The sequence below is a fragment of the Notolepis coatsorum genome, assembly GCF_963971535.1.
Source record: "Notolepis coatsorum genome assembly, chromosome: 8".
In the NCBI taxonomy this organism is placed as follows: Eukaryota; Metazoa; Chordata; class Actinopteri; order Aulopiformes; family Paralepididae; genus Notolepis; species Notolepis coatsorum.
In genome coordinates, this window is record NC_140172.1 from 61,581,743 (window position 1) to 61,603,490 (window position 21,748).

The 21,748-nt window shown below is 44.9% G+C and overlaps 1 protein-coding gene across 1 annotated transcript in view; it reads right to left on the reverse strand.

Moving 5' to 3' along the window:
- Nucleotides 1-584: 584 nt before the first annotated feature.
- trpc2a (transient receptor potential cation channel subfamily C member 2a) overlaps nucleotides 585-21,748 on the reverse strand; it is a gene marked incomplete at both ends in the record, with an annotated part of 95,601 nt that continues 74,437 nt past the window's right edge. The window contains 6 exons of the mRNA XM_084320439.1: nucleotides 585-1,567; nucleotides 2,702-2,810; nucleotides 4,471-4,543; nucleotides 4,639-4,766; nucleotides 16,834-17,026; nucleotides 20,288-20,380. Coding sequence (XP_084176565.1) covers nucleotides 585-1,567; nucleotides 2,702-2,810; nucleotides 4,471-4,543; nucleotides 4,639-4,766; nucleotides 16,834-17,026; nucleotides 20,288-20,380 — 1,579 coding nt within the window. The remainder of the gene's footprint in view (nucleotides 1,568-2,701; nucleotides 2,811-4,470; nucleotides 4,544-4,638; nucleotides 4,767-16,833; nucleotides 17,027-20,287; nucleotides 20,381-21,748) is intronic.

The following is a 21,748-nucleotide window of genomic DNA, read 5'->3' on the forward strand; positions in this document are numbered from 1 at the left end:
TAATCACATTGAGATAGTGTTCCTCAAGACACTAACTAAATATATTTTGTTTAGAGATGCTGATTCAATACAGACAAACATTTATTTTTCAAATCTTTAATTACATTTTAAAACAAGATACAAAAGCTTCCTTAGCAATTCAACAAAAGTCTGCTTTTATATGCAGAGTATTTCCTCTTTGTGAAATGGAAACGAATGAGAGAAAACATTCAGCAACAGGTAGGCCTACGGTAGCTTCTAACATCTTTTGTTTATATAGCTAGATTAACTACATATATAAACCTATGTTATGAATACATGTATACATTTATTAGACAACACACAGTGGGAAAGTGACAAGAAAGACAGAGGGTATTCCACACAACAAAACAATGAGTGTGACTGGAACCACAATGATATGAACACAATTACAAGTGACCCACATTAGGTATTTTTAAGGGCAAGACCATTGCTTTCCATGGACTACAGTGTGCAAACTTACCAAGCTCAACTACCACTGATGTTGCTTATCTAGGCCTTTGATATGCCCTAAATTGTCCCCTATACAGTAAACTAGACTACTAAATTTATCCTCGAACTGATGCTTAATCTATAGACCCCTCCCTTTCCTCTGTGCCAATACCAGTATCTTGGGAACTACTGCTTCCTGTTGGGGAGGGAACCGCTTTTCCATCCAGTGTCTTCGCCCCAGGTTTCGTGGGGTTCGCCCCGACACTATCCTTCTCTGTGGCAGCATCTTCAATCTTCCCTATCTTCGTCCACCTTGCCTCCATGTAGATTTTCCCCACCTTTTTTTCCTTCAGTTCTATGGTTTTAATATTTTTCTCCACCTCGTTCACGTCCGCTATATCTACATCTACCTCTCCTTCATTCACACCTCTCCCAGTCGCATTTGCATTGTTCCCTCCACCTTCTGTAGATACTTTTCCGATGTGATTATCTTCTACGCCGCTTTTTACCCCCTCCCCTCTGAGTCTCTCTGCTTCGTGTCTCTCTACTGTTGCCTCACCATCCACCTTTTCCTCAAACGTCACCTTCTTCCCAATCCTTGGCTTTTCTGTCGCACCCTCATCTTTCACTTCAGTGTTTCCATTTCCCACAATCGCCTCTGGCACGTCATTCTCTTTCCACTGCTCTTCTCCAGCTGCGTCTTTCGCTCTGCCCTCTTCCATTCTCGCAACGTCTGAGTCTGCCGCCTGTTTCATTCCCTCTGCTCCATCGAGGCTGACCGCCCCGCTCTTATCCACATCTATCTGCTGCTTGACCTCCACCGATCCCCCCTCTTCCTCCTCTGTCTTTGGGTCGTGCTCCCTGGCTAATGCTCCCTCCCCGCCACGGTGAGCGGTCACTAGAAGGGGTGACACGTGTTTGTCGTCTAGCCTGGAGTTGAAACCCCGGAAGTTGTTCTTGGCACCGATGATGTATTTCCCCAAAACGGAGGAGGATTCTTTTCCGGATCCGTCTCCGACAGCGTAGCCATTGTCTTCCAGACACTGCATGAGCAGCTTCATGTCGGTGTGTAACCTGCCCACCACTTTGGTCAGCTCCGTGATTCGATTACCCACATCTGTGGGGCAGAACACACCAAATCACAACCAGCATTTTATGAATATGGCCACAATCTGTGATTATTGAAATGGAGCTAATGGGGCAAGAATAGAAGAAAGAGGTAAATATAGTGGCACTAACTTTTTCATGTTATATTTTCCTAGGGGTTTGGTTTTAGCTATACGGCTGGACACCCAGGAACATGTTTAATGTTTTACTAAATCCAAGTGTTAAATCCAATATTGCAGACTTTGATGGTTTGACCAGCAGCTCTACAGGTCGCTCTGTCGGTCAGTTGGCATGGAGGTGTGTGTTAGGCCTGTCCCCGACTAAGGATTTGTATAGTCGACTTTGATTGGGCAAAATGTGCCCCCCCCCCCCCCCTCTCGACTGAGAGATTTGCAGTCGACTACGACTTATTTCGATCGATTAGTAGACTATTCGACTATTCTAGGTCAGCCCTAGTGTGTGTAAGTGTGTTCATGCCAATTGCCATGCCAATATATTTCCCTACAGTCTACCACAACACATTTGCAGCATCACCGTCCTCAGCTGTAATGTGCTGGCATTAGCACAATATTTTTTTTATTTTTTTTATCCACCTTTTTTCCCATTTTCTATATTTTCTCCCATCCCAATTTTGTATCATCCAATTCAACCCTCCCCTGTCACAAACGCTGTTTCTTGCCTCCCACAAGCCGGCTGCAATGTGGACTAAGTCATACATAGCACAAGTCCCCTCCGGTACTTGAGGTAACAGCAGTCGCATCTTTTCACCTGCGCAGCTCGATCTCTCAGTGGCAAGGAGTAACGCGTGGGAGGCTCACGCTGCCCCCGACACTTCCTGATTATACTGCGCAGGCGCACCAACCGACCTGTAGGCGTCGCTGTCCACAACGCCCGATCCCCACCCATCAGTTTCCCACCCCCTAATACGGCCAATGTGTATTAGTATGAACGACCAGCTAAACTGAAAGCAATGTGGAGCGCTGGCTCCGCATTCGTGGCGAGCGCCTTGCCCACTACGCCACGTAGCCGCCCGCACAATATTTCTATAAACCACAATAACCATAATTGGCAGTTTGAATGCAGTTTTTGAAAACTCTGTATCGTTGTAGTCGCAACAGGCTGTGTAAGAGATTACCACGGTTACCTTTTCTCTTGGCCTCCTCAAACTCACGGCGAGCTGCTTCTATGTAGCGCTGCACCAGCGCCCTGATCACCTGCTGTCGAAAAGGTGTCTGGCTCTCTACATGGTTAGGCTAGAGAGGGTAGAGATATTACAGAACGCATATGATATGGACAACATGTATTTTCAACACATAACTCCTTATAGTGCATTTGTGGGGTAATGTGGGGCTATTATGAAATCCAACGTCCCTCTTGAGGATGATTTGCCCACCAGCGCGACACGCCACTTTGGCGACCTCTAGCGGCTCAGGCCTGCATATGTTTTTAATACAATATATAGATAGAATTAAAGCACTAGTTGTTGCCTGACGATAGCCGTTTCAGCCGACAAAATCCCTTCAGCGGTTCTCGAGTTACATGCCGATATGTGAGGCGTGCGCTGAAGTAGACGGCAGACTTTTTATTATTTTCAAATACCACTCCCGACTCCCGAGCCTCTACCTCCGTCAATCATTTGGCGATCTCGAAAAGTATTGGACAGGGTTGTAACCAATGATTGCAGGTATGTCAGCTAGTGATTTCAGTGATTCTAATTTTTGCTAGATCAAAAGATTGACCTTAGTTAATGTGTTAACTTTCAATCCAAACACTTTGACAACCCCTGGTTTACAGGAAGACCAGTTCAATCCATGCAAGCAATTGCTGCACTGGATATGTCTTATTACTTAGAACCAGGAAATGAGCAAGTAAATTAATTATTGTTATGTATAAATCTACTATATGTATAACATTTCTTTAAAAAATCTTTATTTCAGTAAATATCTGAACATCAGTTTGTGTTTATAGGTTAAGTATGTATAAGGTTCGGTGTGCATGACAGTTTGAATTGAAATGTGCCCCAAACTCCTAAGCGCTGTTGTTCCAGCTGGGCCTTATGAAGTTGAATGTCAGTGCTAAATTTAGGTTACAATATGTCCAACGTTATGTTTAATATTCAGGCAATACATATCGCACCATCTACAAACACGACTGCACACAGCCGAGGCAAAACTGTGAAGACGACGTTGCGATGCATCTTGTGTCCTCATTCAGTAGTTACTACCTATGTGTGTTAGGTTGAAACCTAGATGGGATAATGATTGTCTATGAAAAAGCAGTGGCAGTCAGATTTGGAGGTGTATGTGAGAAGCCCATTCAAATTATGTAAATAAAGTGGTTATCGACCAGAGGAAAAAGCTACATATTGTACGTTATGTTAAGTAATATATTGACGTATTTACAAAAATGTACAATATGTACGTACAGTATTACAAATAAGTAATATATTGACCTATTTACGTATTTACAAATAAGTACATATATTAAATATTCAAAAAAAATTACTTTTAATATTTTCAGAAAACATTTGAGTTCCCCTGCTAAATATATTACTTATGGCTATAACATAACGTACATTATGTACCTTTTTTCCTGTGGTCGATTAGTACTTTATTTACGTTTTTTGATGAGACCGTGTTGATGTGAGAAGTGCTTTTCATCATCAAGGAGAAGCACAACTTGAACAGGGGATACATCACCTTACTGTTTGACTACAAAAAGGCTTGGTTATGAACCTTACTTATAACTGTCTGCTGGTGAATAACAACTGTTGAGAAGATAAAGGGCTTCATCAGTCACCATTCAAGCATTCAGGAGTTGTTCCACAAAGTCTTGTGGTCAAACAAGGCTTTTTTCCCAGAGTTTGAGAAGAAGTTGATAACTTGACAGTGTTAGCTATGAACAGGAACTTACCATAGAAGCTATAGGGGGATATTCTCTATCAGAATTACAGTTACAGCAGCAGCAGATGCGCCTAAAAATACCCCTGGAACAGAAGAAAAATTAAAGATGTTAAAGATGAAAGTGTCCTTTTTGATGGAGGCTGTTTTGCACAGTGGCACCAGACACAATGAGGTGTACCTTATCAAGTAACAGAAGGCTTTTGGAGAGGGGATGATGTTGAAGGGAACAGGCATGGTGAGACCCTCTCGGAAGTAACTGAGATACAGCTTTGATCTGGCAAATTTCCACTCCACATCCGCATCATCCTGAGATTAAACCAGATTAACAAAATAACAGTAACATGGAGGGTAACAGTGATGTTAGTCCAGATTAACAAAATAACAGTAACATGGAGGGTAACAGTGATGTTAGTCCAGATTAACAAAATAACAGTAACATGGAGGGTAACAGTGATGTTAGTCCAGAATAACAAAATAACAGTAACATGGAGGGTAACAGTGATGTTAGTCCAGATTAACAAAATAACAGTAACATGGAGGGTAACAGTGATGTTAGTCCAGAATAACAAAATAACAGTAACATGGAGGGTAACAGTGATGTTAGTCCAGAATAACAAAATAACGGTAACATGGAGGGTAACAGTGATGTTAGTCCAGATTAACAAAATAACAGTCAAATGGAAGGTAACAGTGATGTTAGTCCAGATTAACAAAATAACGGTAACATGGAGGGTAACAGTGATGTTAGTCCAGATTAACAAGATAACAGTAAAATGGAAGGTAACAGTGATGTTAAACCAGATTAACAAGATAACAGTAACATGGAGGGTAACAGTGATGTTCTATATCATGCTAGCTTCCGCTCAGCGTCATATTGCATATATCTCGCTTCAGTGTATATGCACTGAATACATTTCAAAATGTACCTTTACATACCAACATCCATCTGGCCACACCCCCATCTGCTACCTATATAAGCAGGGGTGGGGCCACACACTCATCTCCTTCTCAAATTTCACCACAAACAAGTGCCTGTATACCACCACTTGAATTAGGAAAAGAAGAGAGGAAAAACAGAAGACAAGGAGATACGTTGACATTATATCTTTATTTTCTCTCTCACTATTTTTGAGAAAATACGGCAATATTGTCTTCGTCACTGGAGTGTCTGGAAGATGTTGATCATTCTGACCTCCACCGGCTTTTTCGTATTAGGGGCTCGCGCCGCTGATATACTCCCCACCTGCAGTCCTCCTTGCTGCGGCTGGATAGGTATTGAACCTCCGGTCATACAGCTGGACTGTGGGAGGCACCGGCTGTTGTGAGAAACCGGTTTGCTTCCGAGCTGGGTGAGTACTGTTTTGCTTGCGAGCACTAGTTGTCTGTTAACGCTATGGGGGTTAGCTGACAATTTTACGAAGGCCGGCCCCAGATTGGGGTCCTCTGCTCGGCTTCTTAAGCGGCGGACGGAGGATCTTGGTCTGACGCCCATGTTGGTCAACCTAGTTGGCCGGCGACCGAGACCTGGTTGAACCCGGGATTCTCTGGACAAGCGGATGCTTCTCTGTCCCGTGCAGGCCCCATCTTTCTTTTTTTTTAAACTTAAATTTTTATTGAACATTTATAGACAAACAACATAGCATATACAATAACATCAACAACACTATTAAACAGACATAAATAATAAAGAAAAAATGTAATACCCAAAAGACGAAAAATAAAAAATACTGACTTAAGCAAATATTCACATACATAAATAATGAAGTGGAAAAAACATAAGACAATTGTCATATCTTAAATAAAAATAAAATTAGAAAACATTAAGTGTGTGACATGGGTTCAGAGACCCTCTTTGAACCTCTTTCCTCCTTTACCCTTCGCCCTCTTGTGATGTATTTGGTTCTTCCTCTGTGATGTCGTTTTCGTTCCCCTTGTAATCCTCCCACTTTCCCCATCTTTCTCCAAATTTCTCTTCCTGTAACCTCAGCATGTGTGTTATCCTCTCCATATCCTGTATCTCTTCCACTATTCCTACCCATTGTGCTATTGTCGGTGGGTCTTCTTTGTACCACAGTCTTGTTATTGCTTTTCTGGCCGCTATCAACATTATCTTTATTAAATATTTGTCCCCCCCTTGTATTCCCTCGTGTGTCAGGTCTCCTAAGTAAAGCACCAGTCCTGTTTGTGGTAACCCGTATCCTAATATTCTGATCATTTCATCCCCTATCTCCTCCCAATACCCCTTCAGCTTCTGACATCCCCAGAATATGTGCGTGTGATTTGCCCTCTCCTTCCCACACATCCTCCAGCATGCTCTTTGTGTTGGTGCATATTTTCCCTTCAGCTCTGGGGTTATAAAGAATCTGATTATGTTTTTCCATCCAAACTCTTTCCATATCCTCGATCCTGTTGTTGAATGTTGCACCTCGCATATGTTCCCCCATTCCTTCCCTGTTATTTCTATCTCTAGTTCTCTCTCCCATTTCTCCCTTATGTAATCGGTCGTGTGTCCCTTGCTGTTCATTATAGCCCGGTATATTGCTGATATTACTCTTCCTTGCCCCCCTTCGTATGCCCATACTATCATCTTGATTATTCCATTCTGTTCTTCGTCTTTGGCCCCCCTTATTTCTTTGTTGTAGTAGTCTCTAACCTGTAGATATCTGAAGTGGTCCCTGTTTTCTAGTCCAAATTTCTCCTTTAATTTTTGTAGTGTCTGCATTTCCCCCTTCTCTATCATTTTGCATATCGCTGTTGCCCCCCCCTCTCCCACCTTCTGAATCCATGGTCTAACCTCCCTGGTTTGAATCTCTTGTCATGTGCTACCCATCTCAGAACCCCTGACTGCTTCTCCAATTTGTGTGTTTTTACTACTCTGTTCCATATGGTCAAGGTGCATTTGGTGATTGGATCTAATAGTCCCTCTTTTTCTTTAAATAGTTCCCTATCTCCCACCAGAGCTTGTACCTTGTATCCCTCCCCTTCTTTTTCAATGTCTTTCCATCTTGCCTCATATCTGTCGTTACACCAGCACGTCACTGCTCTCAGTTGTGCTGCATAGTAATAATCTTGTAGGCTGGGTACTGCCATCCCTCCCTCTTCCTTTGGTAGTTGTAGTGTTTTATATCTGACCCGTGGTCTTCTCCCCGCCCATATGAACCTCGATATCAGTCTGTCCCACTCCCTGAATTGATTCTGTGGTATTTGTATCGGTAGTGACTGGAATAGGTACAGTAACCTTGATAGTATGTTCATTTTAATGACCTCTATTCTTGAATTGAAGTCCAAGGGCATTACTGTCCATCTCTCTAAGTCTCTCTTGATGTTCTGATTTATCTGTGTATAGTTCGCCTCAAACAGTTTCCCCACCCCTCTCGTGATGTTCACCCCTAAGTATTTAATCTTGTCCATGTCCCATCTTATCCCGTACTGTTCCCTAATTTCCGTCGTTGGGGTATAGTTCCATGCTAAGGTCTGTGTCTTTGTCACGTTTAGTTTGTATCCTGAGTAGTGGCCATATTCCTTCAGTAGATCCATCAGTGCCGGGAAGCTCTTGTCTGGTTGCCTCATGTATACTATCACATCGTCCGCAAATAGGCCTAGTTTATATTCCGTTCCCTTTATCCTTACTCCCTTAATGTCCTCGGTCTGTCTGATCAGTTGTGCCAGTGGTTCTATGAAAACGGCGAAGAGCGTTGGTGAGAGACAACATCCCTGTCTGGTAGCCCTCTCTAATCTGATTCTATCCGTCAGGCTGCCATTCACCTTAACCCTCGCTGTCGGTTCTTGATATAGCGCCTTGATCATCTTCATCGCCCTCCCGTTCAGTCCGAACCTCATCAATGTTTTATATAAAAATGTCCAGCTCACACTGTCGAATGCTTTTTCTGCATCTAGGCTAATCAGTACCGCGCTACCACCTTGTTTTTGTAACTCCTCTACTATGTGTAATGTCTTTCTCACGTTGTCCTGTGTCTGTCTCCCTTTAATAAATCCAGTTTGATCTTCATTTATAATGTCTGGCATAAACGTCTCAAATCTCTTTGATATTATCGATGTATACATCTTGTAATCCACGTTGAGTATGGACACAGGTCTGAAACTACTACATAATTCTCTATCCTTCCCTTCCGTCGGTATCGTGGTGATTATGGCTTCCTTCCACGAGGGGGGCATTTTGCCCTCTTCCATCGTGTGTCTGAACGCTGCCCCTAACATGGGTGCTAATTCCGTTCTAAATGTCTTGTAGAATTCCGATGGGAATCCATCACTCCCCGGAGATTTGTTGTTTTTAGCTCTACTAATTGCCTCTTCCAGTTCTCGTTCCGTAATTATTTTATTTAATTCTTCATTCTGTTCTTTCCCTATCGATGGTAACTCTAGCTTCTCCAGATATGCTTCTATTTCCTCTTCTCCCGCTGCTTTTGGCTGTGTGTATAGTTTCTCATAGTATTCTCTAAATGTCCTCTCTATTTCAGCTGGGTCTCTCAATATTTCATTAGTCTTTGTATCCCTTATTGTGTGTATCGTGTTCAACTTCTGTTGCGTCCTAATTCTCCTAGCCAACAGTCTGGTCGCTTTTGGTCCCCCTTCATAGTACGTTTGTTTCATGAACCTCGCTTTCTTTTCTATTTCCGTCAATAATTCCCTATTTATCCTGGCCTTTACTTCTTTGATTTCTCCGAGCGTTTCCTGTTCTTTTGATATCTGGTGTCTCCCCTCTAGCTTCTTCAGCTTCCCTATCAGATTGTGATATGTCTCCGTTCTGGCCTTCTTCAGCATTGCTGTCTTCTCCATCAATTTCCCCCTTATCACCACCTTCAGTGTGTCCCATAGAATGTTCGGATCTACCGCCCCGTTGTCATTTTCTTCCTTATACTGTACCTGGCTATCTCCTCCTTGATCTGACTCACCACCCCCTTGTTATTTAACATTCCTACATTTAGTCTCCAGATCGTGTTCCTCCATCTCCCTTCTAGATCTACTGTCAGATATATGGCACTGTGATCCGATATGTCCGCTACTCCTATTCTGCTCTCCCGTACCCTGTAACTGTCCCCCGTCGTCATCAAAAAGTAGTCTATTCTCGCATATGTCACGTGTGAGTAATGTGTGTATTCCCTGTCCATGGCGTGCATCCCCCTCCAAACATCTGTAATTCCCATTTCCGTCATCTGAATATTCATATATCTACTGATCTGTGCCCGTCCTTTTCTAGTACTCGTGGTGTCTAGGTCGTGATTCAGTACTACATTAAAATCTCCCGCGCATATCAATATCCCTTCTAGTTCCATCACTATCATATCAAAAATGGTCTCATATAAATCCCTCTCACTCTCTGGGGGTGCATAAACATTCACTAACGTAATCATTTGACCCTCCATTTTTCCCTTCACCAGAACAAACCTTCCCTCCTTGTCTCTTACTTCCTTGATCAATTAAAATTTGACTGTGTTTTTGATTAACGTGATTACTCCTCTCCTCAGGTTCCGTTTAAAGGAACTATAGTATGCATTTTCATATCCAAATCTCTTCAGTTTCTCATGCTCCTGTGCTACCAAATGTGTCTCCTGCAGAAAAATCACTTCCATCTCACTTTTTTACACTTCAACATCACTTTGCCCCTCTTTATCGTATTATTCATTCCATTAACGTTTAACGACATCATTTTTATACCTTTAACCATTGTCATCTTTCTTCTTCTTTCGTCTGTCAGTCCCCCCCATGTCACATTCATTCCCCCCTCCGGTTGTAGCCTCCGCTCTCTTCACCGAATACATATAATGATTAACATAGATAAAAAACATAAACTTTACATAAAGTGCTCCCAAGGCGTTCGGGGGGTCCCTGTGTCCCCCCCTGTCCCCTGCTGGTGGGTGAGGAGTAATTGCTCTCCTAGTGAGAGGCCTCCTCCTGACGGCTTGGGGGTTTGAAACCTTTACCCCCAACCGCTCGTCATTTTTGTCCAGCCTTCTTACTGTTTTTATTGCTGTCGAGCTCCTGGTCAAAAGCGCTCTGTCCTTCATTCTGATCAAAGACCCCCATTTCCTAGGTCCCTCTCAATGTGGCTCATATGTTCCAATGTCCCTCCTTCCTCCCAAACCCGTGTGTGGTGTCTTCTGTGTACCCCTTTTTACTTTCTTTTCCTCCCCTCTATTTTCTATGTGATGTCCATTTATCCCCTTAATCCCTTCCAACTGTGTTACTCGCAGCGTGTGTCTATGTATTTGTTTCAATATGTTTTGTGTTCCGTCTATCATACCTAATTATATTTCCATTTATTTCCTCCATCAGCATGTGTATTATGTGTCCATGTATACGTTATGTTCGTTCCTATATCCTGCCTCTACCTGGGAATGTGTGTTTATGTATATGTTATTTCAGTTTCTATATTTTGTCTCTATTTGGATCGTTTTTTCAATCTCTTGTGCGTGTACTCATCCGTTCGTCTCCTCCCGCCTCCTCTCCCCTCCTTCTCCGTCTCTGGCCTCCTCGTCCGTCTCCGCCTTCGGTCTGTCACGTCTCACCTCGGCCTTCTCCTCTCTCCTCCCTCCTCTCCCGGGTTTCGATCTCCTACTCTGGTCCATCTGCGTGCTTTCTCCAATCTCTGCTGCAGGCTCAGCGTCTGGCCCTCCTGTCCCCTTCCTTCTCCGTCCTCCGCCATCTGCATCCCCCGTCGCCTCATCTCCTCCGCCGCCTCCCGCGCCGTCGCGTACGTCACCGTCCCTTCCTTCCAGTGAATCCTTAGCGAGGTCATGGGTGATTGGAATTTCATTCCGTTTTCTTTCAGAATTCTCTTCAGTCCTGCGTAGGACCTGCGTGTTATTGCTACCGCTGTCGAGTAATCGTGATCAAACGACAGTCTTTTCCCCTCGATTTCTATCTTCTTGGTCCACGCGGTTCTGAGTATCAATTCCTTAATCTCAAATCTCAGAAAGTTAATAATCACCGCCCTCGGAGGTCTGTCCGGTTTCGATCTCGGAGCCAACACCCTGTGGGCCCTCTGTATCTCCATTTTTCCAGTCCCGTCTCCTCCAGTTGTTCCTTGATAAGCTTTTCCACATATTGGGTCACCGATTCCCCTTCGACTCCTTCTTTCAATCCCCATATTCTGATGTTATTTCTCTGTGACCTCCCCTCCATGTCCGATATCTTTGTCTCCATCTGTTCTTGTTTTTGAATCGCACACGTTAATACCTCGTGTATCTCTGTGTTCCATTCCTCCGCTTGCGCCGTTTTAGTCTGTAACTCGGTTACGTTTCTGTCCTGTTCCGCCATCTTCTCATCCACCCTTTTGAGTTCTGTATTCACCTCTGAAGTCCTCCTGTTCCTTCCTCAATTCCTCCCGTAACTTCCCAATATCATTCCTTATCGTGTCCGTGTTCAGTTTTATCGTCGCTGTTATGGTCTCCAATATCCCGGCCTGCATGACCACGGCCCATCCTGGCATTCCTGTGTCTGCCTCAGCGGGACCTCCCCCTTCTTCCGCCTGTCCCTTCTCGGCTTCGCTTCGGGGGCTCTGTTTCTTCAAATTCTCCTCTTCTTGTGTGTTCTCCATTTCTCTTTCCTTCACAATCGTTATCTCTTCCTTACTTCTCGTGTGCATCTTTTATCTTTAATCACTTTTCGGGTCTCTATTTATCCGTTTTTTCGCTCATTTGACCAGGAGCTCTACCGCACGTGTGTTACCCGTCTGCTCTCATACCGGAAGTCTATATATATATATATCTTGACGCAGGCCCCATCTTTCACATGAGTGAGAGTACACCCTAACGAGGAAATGTGGGCATGGATCTTCGTTATCGGAAGATCCATGCTCAAGTCGGCTGCAGCCCGGATGGGAATTGTGCCGGCTCCGCTGTATGTCTGGTAAATCACTGTTGAAAACTGTGTTTGACATTTCTTTTTCTCTTCTCTCTTAAGGATGAGGAGGGTTTCAGAGAGCGGCCTGTCTGAAGTGTGGCTTGTTATGTCGTTGTGTACAGTTCAGGTGATAGCTGCTTAGCTTGCGTGCTAGTTTGTGGCCTACCTGTTAGCCAGTCAGCTGTTAGCTGCGGCGCTAGCCTGTTGCGTTCACTAAGGCTAGGAAACGTTAGCTTGTTGCTATCAGTCGAGAGCGGCTGTTAGCTTAATGCTACACTGTTGAACGTTACTGTGACTATAACATGCCTTAAACACTCTGACTACGACGTCATCTTTGACAGAGGATGTTAGTCGACCCTACACCCGGGTGCCATGCCAGCGAGGACTTCGTCAACATGGAGAACGGCGGCTGGGTGGCGTAGCGGACATTACCCTCGTCACCAACGCAGGAGATGCCGGGTTCGACTCTGTGTCCCGTTGACCAGTGTTGCAGTCCTCTCGGCCTGCGCTCAGGGTGAAGGTAGGAATCCTGACCGGACTTTAAACACTTCTTCTTTTCTTCCCTTCTAAATGTTTTATAATAACGATGTTTCCAAAACGTGTGTTGCTGCAATACATTGAGGATACGACGCGTGTTGTGTGTGAATTGTCTTGTCACTGGTATAGCTTCTCTCTCCATAGAAAATCGGCGTTGTTTTTTACATGTGTAAAGATGAACTGGTTAGTTGTGATGAGAACATGTGTGTTCATGTAACATTTGTAACGTGGGTGAACTCACAACTAAGAGGCTTAATTAACCTGTGAAGCTATGCTTAGTGACATGTGATTGAGGAATGAATCTTTTTCTCAGCCTGTGATGACAATGAACAGCATGTTCACATATTAACACGGGTACCTGTTCAACCTGGTCCTATCAAGGGTAAGGTAGGAGGGGTGACCCGCTCGGTTTCCCTGGGGCTTCCCCCCCTCCTCTCAGACATGTTTGTTTACAATATATTGTGTCACTGTGTTTGTGGGGATACGATGTAACCCTCAGCTTAAGTTGCTGGGGTTGTGCTTCCGCTTGAGAAACTATTCTTTTCCGAAAGAAAAGGTTGTTTGGTCACTTATCATGTGTGCTTAGCAAGGCCTGTGGCCAATACGTAATCAAGGACTTATGTCTCTCTCGTTATGAAAAATGGCGTTCCTCTGTAGTAAGAGTGTACTTTTGCCATTTTTTGTTGTGATGAAGGGTTGTGTGTGTCGTTGTGATCTACAACTGGGTTAGGTTTGGCCCACAGAAGCACATGTGTAAGTCTGGACCGGGGCTAAAGGGGCCCTCTCTGTTCTGTGTTTTTTCCTTAGTAAAACTCAGATAGCAGGTTAGCACATGAGCTATGTGAAGCTGTTAGATGCCTCATGTAGCATGCTATGACTGGGTCATGCTCTACTTTGTCATTACATCGTATCAGGGGTGAGGGGTCGTAAAGGGGTGAACTGGTAAACCTTTCCTCCCCTTTTCTGATTGGTCAGGGGTTAAAACCCCCTGTCCTTCAGGGTTCCTGTCACGTTGCTGTTCGGCACGTTACAGGGTGGGGGGGGGGAGTTTCCTGGTCCCACGCCCTGGAAAATTGGGCGTGTGCACCGCGGAAATTCCCCCGCCATAGAGTACGTCACTGAGCGCGTTTCTATTGGTAAGACTTCCGTGAGTTGTTCAGGTTCCATGTTATGGATCTGTTCAGGGAGTTGTCAGAGCTCCTCCTCACGAAGCTCCTCCTCAGGGAGAAGTGCCTTCTGTGAGTTCGGACTCTCCTTCCCAGTGAGGGAGCCTCCTCAGAGTTTCAGAGCCTCCTCCTCAGATTGTCAAGGTGAGTAGAACTTCAAAGGAGTTCTGCTCTATTGTATGTGTATTCGATTCAATTCGATTACTGAGTGTGTATTGGTTCAGTGCCTCCTCCTCGGAGAGCCCTAACCCATGTGTTACATAGCTCAATGTTGCAATATTCTTTTCAATCTATACAGCTCGTGTGGGAAGTCTCTCTGGGGATTCCCGTCTCCTCCCTGTGGCAAGGGTGGCGGGATGTAAAAATTAAAAAAGAAATTACCCTCAGCCGCGTCACTTGGGATTCATGTCAGTCTGTGTTTCTTTCTTTTTTAATAAAAAAAGGAAAGAACATGAAGCACGACGGCTCCTTGTCGTTCTTCCAGGCGACTTGGAGGAACAATGTCTGGTGTCTTGTTAGACTGTCCATTGATGTGTTTGGGTCTCGACGTGTACATAGTGCTGGCTCGGGTTGTTTCTGAAAAGAATCACGCATGAGGCTGGTATGCCTTGGTTGCTCGTTATTAAAACTGCGTTTTTATAGGGCAACTGAGATAGAGGTTTTCTCTTCCGAGCGCCTGTTACTAGGTCTCGACGATTTCTCGTTCATATCTGGGGGATGTTAACGGAATAGATCAAAACATAGGTAGAGGGGTCTCACGCCCTTGGGGTGGGCCACTGAGCGCGGTATGAATGGGACCGTCTGGGTGGCGCCCTCTTTTCATGTTTTAGATCGACACGCGTACCTACCCCCTTTCTTGGAGTGGGGATGTCGGCGTGATTAGGGCACGGGACTGGTTCTGGTCACGCTGGTCCAGGTCAGTTAACCCGTTGTCCGCCGGGGACGCAGATCTGCTGTTCTGGTACCCTGAGGGACTTGTGCTTTTTTCGGGGGGAAAAATGCCGGGTCGGCCCGGGTGTCACAGGGTTGGGCGTTATGGAGACCCTTTGTTGGGTACCCTGTGCTCCTTTTTTCCTTTCGCCCCTCTCTTACGCATGGCGAAGAGGGGGCTGTTGGGGTGGTCTTCTGGACCTCCTCTGGCATCCCTGTGTGCTTCCCGGGCCGCAGGGCCCGGTCCGAAGTTGTGTTTCCTCGACCCGTAGGCCTGGAATAACCCCTTTTTGAAAACTGAAACACTTGTACTGCGGTATAGCCAGTGTATACCCGCAGGTGTGTTTTGGAGTTTTTTCTTGAGGGGTTATAGGAACAACCACCGCATGTGGTACCAAGAGGGTGGTTGATTCCCTGGTGTGTTGGAGCAGAGTCTACTCCCGGGTTACCCGGTTGAGTGTGCCCCTGCACGTTCATGACGTCTGCCAATCGTGTCAGCCTTCTCTGCCTCGGCCCCTCTGGGTCGGGGTTTTTTGGTGGAGGCTTTTGTCATGGTGCGCAACAATGCCAGCATATGCCCCTTCCGCCGGGGGTGCTGTTTTCAGTAGACCCCTTTGGCGCCTGTCTTGTCCACAGTGCTCCAGGCTCGGGTCAAATGCCTGCTGCCTGGATTGAGAGATCGACCCCTTCTGGTGGTCGTCTCCCCGGTGCGCTGCCTGCTCCCACTGTAGTGTAGCCTCTTGAGTGCTTCGAGTTACAGCCATGCTGACTGCCTGAGTGTGCCAGGGTCAGTGTGCCAGGCGGCGTGCTAGTGGGGGGAAGGGCCCGCTCTTGGAGGGGCCCTGTCCGAATACGCTGGCGATGTGGGGGGCGGTGTCACTAAGTGACCGCCTGGTGAGGTCTTGATGCTGTGGCGTCGTTGACCTCTCCGGGCCCCCTTTTTCCGGGGGATCCAGTCCCTTCAGTGGGTCTGGGTCTTCCTTCGCGCTCCGCTGCTACGGCCTTGCCACAGGGTTGAGTTTGCTCTTGACCCCGTGATTTTGGGGGCAGTAACGAGGTTTGTTCCTTCCGTTCGTTCCCTGGTGGCATGCGGGTTATGCGTGTGCGTAGTCGTGGGGTCAAGCCACTGTCTGCTCACCCTGTGCGTTGAGTTGCTCGAGTTTCTCTTCGCACGGTCGGATCCGTCTCCCTCCCGTCCTCCAATAGGGAGAGTATCCTCCATTAGGGAGGGTCGGGGGGCTCGGTCCTCTCCGGTCTGATGGTTGTGGGGGGCCTCAGCGGGGTACATTTGTCAAGTTTTTAGCTCCCGCTCAGCTCCTGTTATGCAATATGACGCTGAGCGGAAGCTAGCATGATATAGAACGTAAGGTTATGAATATAACCGTAGTTCTATGAATGCTAGTGACGCTCAGCGTCTAGACACCACTGCGGCCCTTGATTTTTCATTGTGGTGAAATTTTTTGGGAAGGAGATGAGTGTGTGGCCCCACCCCTGCTTATATAGGTAGCAGATGGGGGTGTGGCCAGACAGATGTTGGTATGTAAAGGTACATTTTGAAATGTATTCAGTGCATATACACTGAAGCGAGATATATGCAATATGACGCTGAGCGTCACTAGCATTCATAGAACTACGGTTATATTCATAACCTTACGTTAACCTTCACTCCATTACTGAGGAAGGATATTTTATAAGTGGATTATTTTTAAATCGATCATATTGGATTGAATTTCATGTACACCCCCAAGTATAATGGATGGGTCAGGGAGAGAATGTTGCCATTATCCAGGAATAGAGAAGAATAATGTGGATATAAAAATAAAATAATTTCTGTTTTGTTTTCCACTTCATGGTCACTTTAAACGGGGCACCCTCACCTCAATCTTCTGAAAGGAATTGGTGATCATAGCGATAAGCATGTTGAGCAGGACGATCACAATTACCAGGGTGAAGATCCCGTACAAGATCCTTCCCACAAACTCCGCCACCACAAACTCAGGCATGTCCACATAGTCCTGGTTGGCCACACCGAACATGGTCCAGAACAGGAAGCGGAAGGTCTCGTTAAACCTAGCGGGGTCAAGAGGAGGATTATCACCACGGCAAGTTCTTCAAACCCTTTTCTAAACTCATAAAATGTTCCGCTGTCGACTAAAAACACACTACTTCAAACAATATCTGAAAAAAATAAAAAATAAAGGATACTAACCTTCATACTGTCTTTTTTGTATCTACTTTTTCTCCCCATTTTTCAATTTTTCTCCCGTCCCCAATTTCGTATTGTCCAATTTTACCCTCCCCTAGTCTCGAACGTTGTTAGGCCATGCCTCCCACAAGCCGGCTGCAATGTGGACGAAGCCTTGCATCACGTGTCCCCTCCGGTACTCGAGGAGGCAGCTGTCGCATCTTTTCACCTGCACAGCGCGATCTCTCAGCGGCGAGGGTCTGCGTGGGAGGGACACGCCGCCCTCGTCGCTTCCTGATTCTACTGCGCAGGCGCACCAACCGACCTGTAGGAGTCGCTGTCCACATCGTCCGATCCCCACCCACCATCTTCCCACCCCCTAATACTGCCAATTGTATTAGTATGAACGACCAGCCAAGCTGGTAGCAACGCCAAGAGCTGGGCTCGAACCCAGCATCTCCTGCGTTGGTGGCGAGCGCCTTGCCCACTGCGCCACCTAGCCGCCACCTTCATACTGTCTTATAATATTATGTACTTGACTACTTTATCTACTGTGCCTATATATGCAAATGTGTATACTACTATGCACGCATGCACTCAGAGTGTAGCACTCAGGTTTGACAAATAATAACACTTACCCTTAGTTGCCAGAGTTGTACCCTTCCTACTGACTTGTAAATTGCTTTGTATTAAAGCATCAGCTAAATGACTAAATGTAAATGTAAACTCTTATAACAGCGATTGTCCGGCACGTCTTGTGAGTTTGACATGCGGTTTTCGTGGCCTAAATTCAACCTCTCTTTCTTCTGAAGAACCAAACATCTGGCTATGAAAGTGCAAGGCAGTCTCAGTAGATTTCTGGCTGCCATAGGTTTATGTACATACAGTAGTAGCCCTATTTGTTTTTATTTACATTCATGTGAGTTCATGGCTTTTCCTTTGTCCCATGAAATGTTCAAACAGTAAACCTCAACATGTAAAAAAAATAGATAAAAATAGAAAGTCAAACGCAAGTGAATCGTAGTATTAATAATAATTACTATGATCACACAAATTCACTGTTTATAAAGTCCCATGTTATGGAATGAGGCCTTTCTGTGTGGAATCTGCATGTTCTCCCCGTGTTTGCATGGGTTTCCTCCCACACCAAAAGACATGCGTGTTAGGCAGGGACTACAGATGAAAACCAGCTCATTAGATAACTCTGGCACATTTACATTGATGTGGAAACTGAGAATGTTGATTAATGTACATTGTCCCTGGGTAACACAATTAATTAATTGTCTAAATTATATATAATCCAGAATAGGGACAAGGCTCAGCAAATATTTTCTGATCCTTTGCAACCCCTTCGTAGTGAATTTGACAAGCTTCCATCTGGAAGGCGCTATAAGTTCCCCTAGCCCCAACAAACATATTTAAAAAGTTCATTCCACATGCGCTTGCTCTGATGAATTCTTAGCTTTTCATTTTAACCATGGTACTGGTTAGGTACCTGCAGCTCTGTCTGTGTTTGTGTTGTTTTTCTGTTGTCTATAATATATTGGGCTGTTTTAGGCCAATGTCCTTTGTGCCTGTATGGTGTTTGTACTGTGTTGTTTTGTTGATTGCAACTGTTACGGACGGTGTCTTTATGTGTATATATATGGGAGTAATGTATGTTATCTGTTGTGTATATAGGCATGTTTTGTTTGTTGTTGTCTTGTCTCCCTCTTGTGTCTACATATCCCACTCTCAGGTTCCCAGTTGCAGCAGCAGCTGGTCAATCAGCAACTCACCCCGGTGCAGCGGCATCTGAGACTCGTTCTGCAATCAACATCCACTCTCCCTTCATATACCCTTTGTGTTTCAGTGTTAGTTAGCTCCCTGGTTCGTTTGGTCTGTGGTTGTGGTAATTATACTTGGTCTGTGTCTGTGTGGGAGCTCATCTTTGTGTGGTCTGGTAATAGAGCTGGTGAAGGCTCTGGCACTTTGTGCTATTAGTTAGTTTAGGACTTTGGTATAGTTTTGTGCTGTTTGTGTGTTGTATAGAGCTGTGGCCTGTTTGGCATTAGTTTAGTTATTTGTACATTTCTGTTTTGTTCCTAACTTGTGTATTTCCTCGTCACCCAGCCTATGGTGATTGTTTTGCTTTGTTATTAACCTTTTGTTTCGCACACAGGGACATTGAGGGCAGGAAGATACCCTGGGGTCTACATCTGCATCACGTAGGAGAACTACTGTTAAAGACACCAGCTTTAGAGTGAGCACCACCTCCTGCACTTTGGGGCGTCCGTGCCTGTAAAGGGGGGGGTGGGCTTTTGTTTCCTTTTGATATTATTTGGTGCTCACTGGTAGGTCCTCTTTGCTCTCTGTGTTGCTGATCCTCACTTGTAAAATAAATATTGTTATTTTACAATCTGTCTCTGGTGTTTTGTGTCACTGCACCCTCACCTATCCCGTCTGTGGCCTAGTGTTGCGTCTCCCCACGGGGGCACGTAACAGCAACCATGGTGAAGCCAAAGACAAATGTCCACGAAAGTGAACAAATTAAAAATATCTATCTATTAATTAAAAATCACTTGACTGGAGATAGTGATTTAGGAGAGTGGTGCATGTCCTGTCCCGGGGTCACAGGAAGCACACATGTGAATTCATCCCCTTTAATCTGTAGCTCAGACTGTGGGACAGCACCAGTACATTACTCCTCACTGAAAGAAGCCTGTTTCATTATGGTCCAGAAGGCTATAAAATATTCCCATAACCCTGAACTCAAAATTTATGTGGCAGAAATATAGAGGGCCTGAGGCTAAATCTAATTACTCAACACCATGAATGAAGCAGGAGTAGCTGTGATGTGAGAGACGTTCTTCATCAATTAGTGAACAGGGAAAAAACAATGAAGCACTTTAGGTTCCACCATGGAGCCAGCATACTGTTGACCAATCCATCCAGTTTATTGCCTTGCTCAAGTGCACCTCAACAGTGGTTGTTGACTGTGTTTGTTGAGGGCGAGGGGTGGGGGCTTCTTAATCACTTTGACACCTGTCCAGATTTTCCCAGTTGACCGATGGATTCAAATAGGCAACCGTCACCCGTTTGTTGCTCTTACAAAATACATTTTCCACCAGTTGTTGAGTTGAACGAACAGAAACACAAATTCCCACCTGCCGAGATGTGGAGAGAGGACATAGGGAACGTAGACGTTGTTGATCCCGCAGAGGAAGGCTGTTCCAATGATCATCAGGATGAACATGAATCTAAACGGAAAGAAAAATAAACTGTCTTTTTCCTAATGATGAAATGGGGGCGTATGGTGCAGAAGGCACTGTGAAGAGCACAAAGACACACAATGGGTTGATGTTGAGCCTGGTCTCTAAGCTTTGTCTAGTTTAGCGAGCAAAACCTCCATTGCTGTGGGGTGTCGGCAGGGCCAGACTGGGAAAATCATTCAGGCCAGCATTAAATATAGCATGGAATATAGCCCCAGTCAGGCCACTTTTTAAGCGGGCATCTGGGGGTCCCCTACTAGGAAAATGTTAGTTACAAAGACTTAATATCCTGCATTCTGGTGAATTTTTGTGCATGAATTACAAACGAATGTGAGCCAACAACTGCTTAGTACAATCTACTGTTATAAATCATATATATCATTAATAGGGCTGTCAGTTTATCGCGTTAATTAGATTAATTAATTACACAGCAAATTATCGTGTTATGAAAATTAACGCAAAATTAATAAAAAAAATCTTTATTTTTATTTTTATACATTTAAAAAAAAAACTCATTCATTCCATAAGAACGTAGAATACACATTTACAGACTTTCTTTTTATATGGGCCATTTGCATATTCTTGGTATCTGATTCTAGGGACATCTATGGATCTCAGGGAATGTATTCCCAGTGTCAGAAATACTGTGTCTGTTACTAGTGTAGACACCTGAATATGTCTAACAATAATTCAATGTGTCTAACTCTAATTCCTTGTACTCTACTGTGTTCATGATAACGTTGTGTAACTCGCTGACCTGTCTTGATTCTCCATATCCTAATATTGACATTTAGTAGTGGGACATGGCGCTGGACTGTCGCCAGGGGGAGCTGGTGCGACGTTGGGCTGGCAAAGGACAGGTGAGGAAGAGACTGGCTTGAAGGAGGAGCTAGATACACGGGACGCTCTCTTCTTCCATTTCCAGCGAAGCAAGCGGACGTGTGGACTAAGAGCTCCTGATAATAAAGACACGCGAACTACGACTCCTGCCACGGGGTGGGATAGTAACGTCGTATGCGATCGTAGCTTCCCAGTATAGTGCTTAGGGTACGTTTGAACCAAGAAGAAGACGTTCGACTGCCGGACTGTGCTGTGGATATTCCACGCGCTGCGATTAGGAATGTATAGGCGAAAGACTAGGGCAGGGGTGTCAAACTAATTTTCACAGAGGGCCACATCAGCATTATGGTTGCCCTCAAAGGGCCAAAGACCGTATAAATGTTAATGTAATGTAAAATAAATGTAGCTACTCATTTACATATTGTTAAACATGTTGTTTCTGTATTTATTACTTATTCAAGTTATACATATTGCATATGCATTTGCATAGATGTACAAATATATGTTAGCTTATGT